Genomic DNA, 10000 nt, shown 5'->3' with positions numbered 1-10000 from the left:
TTCATTACTCTTGCTGGACTCTCTCACCGCAATATTGTTCTGTTCATTGATTTAACTCAAACTGATTTCGGTGGACAGCGCAGCCTACGTGAAGATCTCCTTTGAAGCCCATAGATGCACCATCTATAGAATTCCATTGACTCCAGGTTTCTCTAGGCTTATGTAAGCTTCTATACATTTCTATAGGCTTTTATGGGCTTCTATAGGCTTCTCCAGGCGTCTCTGGGCTTCTGTAGGCTTTTATAGGCTTGTATAGGCTTCTATAGGCTTCTATATGCTGCTAAAGGCTTCTCTAAGCTTATATCTTCTTCTATATGCTTCTCTAGGCTTATGGAGGCTTCTATACACTCCTGTAGGCTTCTATGGGCTTCTATGGGCATCTAATGGCTTATGGGCTTCTCCAAGCTTATATAGACTTCTATAGACTTCTCTTGGTTTATTTGGGCATCTCTGGGCTTCTAAAGACTTCTCTAGGCTTCTATGGACTTCTATTGGCTTCTCTAGGCTTCTATGGACTTCTATAGACTTCAGTAGGTTTATTTGGGCGTCTCTGGGCTTCTAAAGACTTCTCTAGGCATCTATGGACTTCTATAGGCTTCTCTAGGCTTCTATGGACTTCTATAGGCTTCTCTAGGCTTCTATGGACTTCTGTACGATTCTCTGGGCTTCTATGGACTTCTATAGACTTCAGTAGGTTTATTTTGGCATCTCTGGGCTTCTAAAGACTTCTCTAGGCGTCTATGGACTTCTATAGGCTTCTCTAGGCTTCTATGGACTTCTCTAGGCTTCTCTAGGCTTATATGGTCTTCTATAGGCTTCTCTAGGCTTCTATGGACTTCTATAGACTTCTCTAGGCTTCTATGGACTTCTCTAGGCTTCTATGGACTTCTATAGGCTTCTCTAGGCTTCTATGGACTTCTCTAGGCTTCTATGGACTTCTATGCGATTCTCTGGGCTTCTATGGACTTATATAGACTTCAGTAGGTTTATTTTGGCGTCTCTGGGCTTCTAAAGACTTCTCTAGGTGTCTATGGACTTCGATATGCTTCTCTATGCTTCTATGGACTTCTATAGGCTTCTCTAGGCTTCTATGGACTTCTATAGGCTTCTCTAGGCTTCTATGGACTTCTATAGGCTTCTCTAGGCTTCTATGGACTTCTATAGGCTTCTCTAGGCTTATATGGACTTTTATAGGCTTCTATGGACTTCTATAGGCTTCTCTAGGCTTCTATGGACTTCTCTAGGCTTCTATGGACTTCTATAGGATTCTCTGGGCTTCTATGGACTTCTATAGGCTTCTCTAGGCTTCTATGGACTTCTATAGGCTTATATGGACTTCTATAGGATTCTCTAGGCTTATATGGACTTCTATAGGCTTCTATGGACTTCTATAGGCTTCTCTAGGCTTCTATGGACTTCTATAGGATTCTCTGGGCTTCTATGGACTTCTATAGGCTTCTCTAGGCTTCTATGGACTTCTATAGGCTTATATGGACTTCTATAGGATTCTCTAGGCTTCTATGGACTTCTATAGGCTTCTCTAGGCTTCTATGGTCTTCTATAGGTTTCTATGGACTTCTATAGGATTCTCTGGGCTTCTATAGGCTTCGCTAGTCTTCTATTGGCTTCTGTAGGTTTCTCCAAGCTTCTATAAGCTTTTAAAGGCTTCAACATGCATCTCTAGGCATTTATAGGCTTCTCTGGGCTTCTCTAAGCTGCTATATGCTTCGCCAGCCTTTTTGTTTTTGGCAGCAAAGATTAATGCTCGTCGGACGAGCAGCATTTAATACGTCATTTTGTGTCCCGCTCCGATGCATGGCTTCACTGAGAGTCACTTCATCGTGGGTTTTGCCTAGAGAAAACTATCTCAACGTTTATAATACAGTGCGCTCTTCGCTCGTCCCGCGGGGCCAGACGCACAAATTCCCCAGACGATGACCGGGAGATCCCTCAGTGGCGGTACCTTATAATCTGCTGCCGATCACTGGAACGAACATGCCTGACATCTCACACTTAAAACACATCAGCACCACTCAGACTCACAGACCGCATCGGTGAAGATCAGAAACAGAATGCTATGTTTGATTATGGGTGTTTATTTCTAGATCTGGCTAGCTGTCATTCATTTCTACAGTGAAATTTGACTAGCTACTAAACAGACTAGCTACTTCTGATGCTCTTATGAGAACAGATAAAAACAGAACGCACAGATATACAGCACGGATGCTCGGTTTTAACTTGAAGAGACGGTCAGAAAGAAAGCAGACGCACTACAGAACACATTGCTGTTTTTATTAGAGCCTAAACCGGCAATAATACTGAAAAACGTCAACTCAGAACAGATGGTGGCAACCCACGGCTTTTTTTTTTTTTTTTTTTTTTTGGTAAGAGTACATTAACTCTCGTTTTTTTTTTTTTTTTTTTAAATGTGGCATGAATAACATCAATAAAAGGGGGAAAAAAGAAATATACAACTTATATTACACTGTGTTATGAACAAAATATAAATCTATACCTCTATGTTATATTTACATAATTATCTTTTAGCGATTTTTTCAAGTTGAGATGGTAGGATTTGTTTTTTTTTTTTTTTAAAAGAATGCATGTATGTGTGTGTGTGTGTGTGTGTTTTAGTTTGAATTTTTTTTTTTCACTTTTGTTTTGAGCTCCACCCATGACCTTGATTGTCTTATCTATTATTATTCATAGCAAAAAAATGTCATGCTTTATATAATAAATGATTGACAGCTTTAGACCCTGTCCTTCAGAATATGTATGATTGTTAAAGGGTCCTGATTGTGATTGAAAAAATAATAATAATAATAATAATAATAATAATAAAAAATTACACATCAGGATGGAAACTAATGTTAATGTTGTGATTTTATGATTTTAAAAGGTTTCGGGCATGGCGTGGAGCTAAAACAAATCCATCATGGAGTCCCGGAGAGGTCACGTATCTGATATGAGTCACTCGGTGGAGCATCACATGAGCCTCTTCGAATTTTTGATAGATATTTCTTTTGATAGAATTATCTTTAACACGTCCAAACTGGAGGAGACTTCAAATTTGTTATATATATATATATATATATTATAATATATATATATTATATATATATATAATTTTTTTTTTGGACTAATGAGATTCCACCGAGTCTCGACAGGACTACAAATCCCAGTAAACATCCTGAACGTCTTGTTCACTGATATCGGGGGCGAATAAAATCGTTGATAAAACAAAGAGGAATAAAAGAGATAGAAAATTTCACATTGTACATAAAATCATTAGAAATAATAACAAATAATAATAATAATTAAAAAAAACAACAACAACAACAACAAAAAAAAGTGTGATGATGTTCTTGTTTTTTTTTTTTTCTTTTTCTTCTTCTTCTTCTTCTTCTTCTTCTTTCTCTGAATATCCAGAGTCCTAGTGCTTTCAGAAACGGGTTCAGGAGTTCATGAATGACGGAAAAAAAAAAAAAAAAAAAAAAAAAAAAATCCTTCATTTCAGCAGTTCCTTGTGATCATTTCTGAGATATACCAGCGTAGAAACAGGATTAATAAACTGAAAATGTTTTTAAAAAATCAAAAAGCACAGAGTAATTAGATCTACATACCTACCAGCTAAATATAATAAGCTTTATAAAGCAGTTTTTATCATGTAAATTATAATAATTAAAAAAAAAAAAACAACCAAGAAGAGGTGAAAAATAAATTATACTGTACACAACATACTAAACTTAGAAAAAAAAAACAACCCAAAACAAGCTGACCATCTTTATAATTATTGTTAATAATATTATTATTATTATTTTTTTTACACTAGAGGCAGTCTGAATATTTAAAAAAAAAAAATTTAAAAAAAATTAAAATACAGTATTCAAATACAAAATAAAACTATTCGACATGCAGAGTGTGAAAACTCAGAGCGCTCCTCCTTCAAACAGCGAAGATTTTGACAGCAGAGTGACGGGGAAGAAAAAAAAAACAACAACAAAAAAACCAAACCAAAACAAAAACCCCATGCATAACATACCACGTGATACGAGAGCTCGAAACCTCACTGCGTTAGTACCGCATTTAAAAATGAAAATAAAATGGGGGCGGGGCATGGAACTGTGAGGTCAGAGTCCGACCGATCGGAAACGCGTGACACGTTCAGACGGAGAAGGGGAAAGAAGGACGACGACGACGAGGATGATGAGAAGAGCGGACTGGGGCGTTTGTGTGCACGAGAGCTGTCGATCAAAGTGTTGCCGCGGCAACACGGTCCCTATAAGGAGCAACAGGAGGGAAAGCGATGAGAGTGATATTGTGGGAAAGGGTGGCACGAGGAGAATTAAAGGAAGGGATGTTTCGATGAGGGGTTAGCGAGACGTCCGCTCGCTCACACACACACACACACACACACACACACACACACACACAGAGTTCCTCAGTGCTCTGGAGGTTTCCTTGCTTAAGCACAATGTGGGCGTCTATAAAACCCCTCCATTCTCTCTCTGTCTCTCTCTCTCTCTCTCTCTCTCTTTCTGTTCAGCGCCAAACTCTAGTCTATGGAGATTTTTCCTCTCACATGTTCTCCATCTCTGTTTCTCTTGGAACCGTGAAGCTCGGCGTTCTCCATAATGGCGAAAACAGTCTGTTTAGATACAGAACCGAGGGGCCGAGACGGAGCAAGAGAGGCCGGATCTCAATTCTGCAGTTTTCGCGTTCTCACAGGAACACGCCGCTTATATTTCCGTCCTGCTGCCTCGCATTAGGCCTGTTTGTGGATTGAAATGTGTGTGCGTGTGTGTGTAATAAAATAAAACCTGATCCAAACAGTAAATATATATATACGGGTCAGTGGATTTCATAAGTGCCGAAAAAGAAAGTGTACAGGAGTGAAACACAGCCCTCGATCCCCGTCCAACGTTCATGCAAAAAGTGTGTGTGTGTGTGTGTGTGTGTGTGTGTGTGTGTGTGAGATACAGGATTCAGTGAAGGGGCTTAATACCTAACACAAGCAGGAAGTAAAAAAAAACAACAACAACAAAAAAAACAAAAAACAAAAATAATAAAAGGTAAAGTGTTACTTCTCCTGTCTGGTACTTTTTTTTATTTTTATTTTTTTTTTTAACGTCAAAACCAGGAAAATAAATGTTTTTGTTTTTTTTTTCTTCTTTTATCTCTATTAAAACCGTAAGCACAAAAACAACAAATCACATTCACAAGCCACTTGTTGGCACCGTGTACCTGAGTGAGAATATTATAGAACCCAGAAGGAAAAAAAAAAAAAGAGTCTCTTTATAGACAAGCAGGTCCGACGAACAGGTCCTGGTTTTTTTTTTTATAATAAGTTCTTTTGTGTGTGAAAGTTTCCTTATCTTGTCATATCATATCATATCATATCTTATCATATCATACTTCCTGTAGCTTACTCGAGATGTGTTTGCGCGTGAGGTTCACGTGACGTCCGACGTTCTCGTTTAGTGTAACAGTTACTCTGAAACGTCCTGTGCTTTGCTGCTGCTGGTATCAGGGAGGGTGGGGGAGGGGACATGTGGGTCGTGGGATGCGGGCGTGGCTCTTTCCGAGTCCTGATTGGGTGGATGGAGATAGAGGCAGGGCGGGACAAAAAAAAACCAAAACAACAACAACAACAACGAGGGATCAGCTCTGAAAATAAAAAGGTTTTTTTTTGTTGTTTTTTTTTTTTTTAATTTACTGCGCGACGTGGTTTTCGCTGTCGCTCCCGAAGTCTCCGTCGTCGTCCTCGTAGTCGAAGTCGTCGTAGGCGTCGCCGTTGCTCTCGTCCATCCGCAGCACCTCCTCCTTGATGCGAGGCTTGTCCCCCTTGCTGATGCTGAGGTATGAGGGCGGGCCAGTGGGCGGAGCCGGCTCAGGGCTGCTGGACATGCTCGAGTGCTCGGACGGCATCTGAGGGGACGGCATGCCCGCCATGGAGAGCGCGCCGGGGTAGACCACGCCCGCTGAGGAGAGCGGCAACTGGGTCTGCTGCCTGTAAAACACACACACACACACACACACACACACAGTGTTATTATATAAATAACAGTGTTATCTGATGAAATCAGAATCAAAATACATATATACAAACGAATAACAAATACGAACAAATCTAAATGAACGGATTGGAGAAATTCTTGTCTTTCTTTAACGACGAAAAAGAAACAACGGCTTTTACCTAGCTTTATTATCTTATTACGTTTACTAGCACATTCCTTTACACTCGCTTTATATATTTATATATTTATATACACACAGTGTATTTACCCTTTTTTATTATACATATTCTTAACATTTTATATTCTTAATATTTTCTTCTTTTAGTCGCTGCTGAATCACATGAAATCACAGTGATGATCTGAGACCGGGTCAGCGGGACTGGTCAGTTACTCTCGGGTCTCACCCCACAGTGAAGTACTGGCGCATCTCCTGCCGGCGGTTGCGCATGATGGCCTTGTACTCGCCGATGCGCAGCTTCTTGCCGTCCACCAGGCAGGTGCGCTTGGGCCGGGGCTTGTACTTGTAGTCGGGGTATTTCTCCAGGTGCTGCTTGCTGAGACGCGCCTGCTCCTCGTAGTACGGCTGCTTCTCCAGATTAGACATAGCCTTCCAGCGGGAACCTGGACACACACACACACACACACACATTAACACCTCTTTGGTGCACATGGAGGTTTTTTTTTCCAAAGCTGGTCCATAAAGAGGTGTCACGCCTCATTGTTTGGTCTAATGAGCTCCTCTGAGTGGAAGTGATGTCAAATAGAGCGAGGGATTCTGCCCTCCTGTACCGGAGCACCCTCACACACACTCACACACACACACACACTCTCACACATGCTGACGTGTGTCATTATTCCAGGTGACAACAGGTTAAGTGGGCCATTCACACACTCCATCTAATTACCAGAGCTCAATAAGAGTACCGGTGGCCTGTGCTGCTTATTCTCTATTAAAGCAACTACCCACTCACACACACACACACACACACACAGGTTAATCCCACAGAGGGCAGTACATGTTCATATATATATATATATATACACACACACACACATATACATATATATACATACATACACACATATATATATATATATAAAGTATATGTATGTATAAGTGTGTGTGTAGTCTGGAGGTGAATTTACACTCTCCTACTGTGTGTTTAATGGGAAAAAGCTGTCAGTGCTGAGCCTGACACGCAGCCGGCGCTGCGCAAAAGGAGAAACTCCTTCTGTTAACAATTGAGAGAGCGGGAGCCTTATTAAAACCAGATTTCCCGGCGTTATAAAATGCTTAGGAGCTCTTTAAAATGTCAAACACAATCCCAGAGGTCTGGAGAAAATGTCAGACAGACCGGCGTGCTTGTTTAATGCATAATGAATTATATCATCATCGGCCGAGTCGGCTCTCCGGAGCGATTCATTAGGCAGCGGTTACACAATTCAGAGCGCTGAGCGGGACGTTTCTCTCTCTCTCTCGCTCTCTCTCTCTCTCTGTGTGTGTGTGTGTGTGTGTGTGTGGGTGTGTGTGTGGGTGTGAGGGGGCATGGGTGCTTGGCTGGATGTATGATACTATACTTATCCTGTTGGTGCTGAGGCATAGTCGTACTGTAACTCCGCCCCTACGTATGTATATTTAAACAGAACCGGCCAATGAGAAGTGACGTAGCAGATCTTTTAGTATAGAAGCCCTTATAAGAGTAAGCTTACACACACACACACACACACACACACACGCACACACACACACACACTAAATCTACCGTAGGCGATATGACCAAATAAAAATGCTATTAAGAACCGAATCTTAAGTTATTTTCTTCTGCTTTTTTTTTTGACGTATTTTACTCGGCCGTTAATAAAAATTACCCTTATACTTTTTTTTTTTTTTGTGTGTGGATGTTCTGGATTCTGATTGGTCAAAAAAGTGTCGATTCACAGCGGCTCTGACAGTAGCGCAATTTTATATTAATGCGCTTTTACTGTGCGTTGTGGTTTCTATAGCAACGGCTCACTCACAGGGACTTGTAAGGCTTTTTGAAGCTTGTTTTTCGAGGAAGGAGAAGTTTATTTGACAATTATGACTTCAGGACAAAGGAGTTTACGCTTTGTGTGTGTGTGTGTGTGTGTGTGTGTGGTTTTATAACATGACAAGCTGTGGTTTTTTTTGGCCTTATTAATTTTCAAGAGAGAGTGTACTGTATGTAGCTGCTATAACGTAAGCCAGAGCTTGTCTCACGGAACGCTAAATGTAACTCTAAACGGACAAAAAGTACGGCACTGAATGAGATTGTAATCTAATCGCTGTGGTGTAAGAGGAATAAAACCCTTTAGGATGTTCCGTTACAGGAAAATCAGCATTGTGCTGGTAACAGTAACTCCATGTTATCGCACCATCTCATCACATCCCCCCCCCCCCAAATATGCTAAATATGGTCATATGGTCGAATCGAAATAGGGTCGAATCGCTCGCTCCTAAATCCAGGATGAAGATCCCAGTGACAGAAACCAGGCGCTCGTTTCGTTTCCCCTCCCGGTCGTCGCGTCTCGGCTTACGCCGATAAGTGCGAGTCTTACCGAGGATTTTGCTGATGTTGGAGTTGTGCATGTCGGGAAAAGCCTGCAGAATTTTCCTCCTCTCGTCTTTTGCCCAAACCATGAAGGCGTTCATGGGCCTCTTGATGTGCGGTTCACTGTTACCACGACCTCGAGCCTCGCGGAAAATCCTCGAGTCTGATACGCTGGGGCTGCCTGTGAGGCGAGGACGAGGAAGGTTTAGCAGGAAAACTCTCTCAGACACACATAAAGCAGCTATACATCTAAAAAACAACAACAACGTGATTTTAAAAAAAAACAACAACCCAGTAAACATCTCTCGCAGCTCATTCTGATTAGGTCAAGAACTAGCTAGCTAGCTAACTCGCCTAATGCTAGCGATATTACATCATATTTCAACAGGTTTGATTACTTAAAAAAACATATCATTTTGTTTACAAATGACAACTGGAAACCTTCTCGTGTCAACCTGTAAGACGAACAGTTTACTATCGAGCAGTTAGCTACAGCAGATGAGGTATTAGTTAGCGCAGCTTGAACGTTAAGGGACTTTTTAAAAAAAAAGTGGTCACTGAGACTCAGAGACCGAAATCTTACCCAACGTTAGCAATGCTAGTTAACTTACTTACCTCAAGTCGTCATGCCAGATAACTAAGCTCACGATGCTTGCTAACTTAAGACGTAGCGACGAGTATATCTACAGTTGTTAAAGTAACATGACGTTCTGGCACACATTTTTCCACATAAAAATAAATAAATAAATAAATAAATACATAAATATTAGCATTCAAAACGCAGGCTAGTTTGCTAGCAGTTAACTAGTTAGCCGACCTATAAGTTAACATCTAGATAATTATAGCAAGGAACTAACTCTTTTTGACGGTTTTGGTGCGTTTTAAGAGGTTTAAATGCTTGTAAACACATTTCTGACCTATAGTCTGTGATGCTAGCTGACTTACATGAAGTTAGCCATGAACAGATCTTGGTTGTTATGGCAACATCGTGGCATTTTGACAAATTGGCTGCTTAAAACGTATTATTATTTTTTACAAATCAAGATTCAAACCTCACCCCTGTCTAAGTGTGTACGCTAGGCAAATAGCTTACTAGCAGTTAGCCAGCTGATGCATTGGCTAATACAGCTAACGGTAGCGATGTTTGTTTTATCGATCGATTTATTGATCAGTGAGAGATCAAAAATGCAAATCGAGCCAGATCTTTACTAGCTCGAGCAAGGTGACTAGCAACTAACTCGCCGTGTTAGCTAAGTTCGCTATTGTTAGCGACATCACGTTACTTGGCGTGGCAGGATTGGTTAATATTCTTGGTATATATCTTGGTATTTTTGAATGAAGAATGAAGGTGTAGAGATGTCTATAACCAGTGTTCTCCGTAGTAACAAGACAGAATATTCAACAGGAGACTTT

At 40.8% G+C, this 10000-nt stretch overlaps 1 protein-coding gene across 10 annotated transcripts in view; it reads right to left on the bottom strand.

Annotated features, from left to right (window-relative positions):
- Positions 1-2608: 2608 nt before the first annotated feature.
- Positions 2609-10000, bottom strand: part of sox5 (SRY-box transcription factor 5) — a 279205-nt gene continuing 271813 nt past the window's right edge. For all 10 annotated transcript variants that reach the window (XM_053650130.1, XM_053650129.1, XM_053650131.1 and 7 more), the window contains 3 exons: positions 8595-8768; positions 6422-6638; positions 2609-6010 (listed from right to left, as the gene is read on the bottom strand). In XM_053650130.1, the coding sequence (XP_053506105.1) occupies positions 5713-6010; positions 6422-6638; positions 8595-8768 (689 nt within the window). In that variant the 3' untranslated portion in view covers positions 2609-5712. The remainder of the gene's footprint in view (positions 6011-6421; positions 6639-8594; positions 8769-10000) is intronic.

The sequence above is a fragment of the Ictalurus furcatus genome, chromosome 19 (assembly GCF_023375685.1).
Source record: "Ictalurus furcatus strain D&B chromosome 19, Billie_1.0, whole genome shotgun sequence".
Taxonomy (NCBI): Eukaryota; Metazoa; Chordata; class Actinopteri; order Siluriformes; family Ictaluridae; genus Ictalurus; species Ictalurus furcatus.
This window is presented reverse-complemented; position numbering and strand designations above follow the sequence as displayed.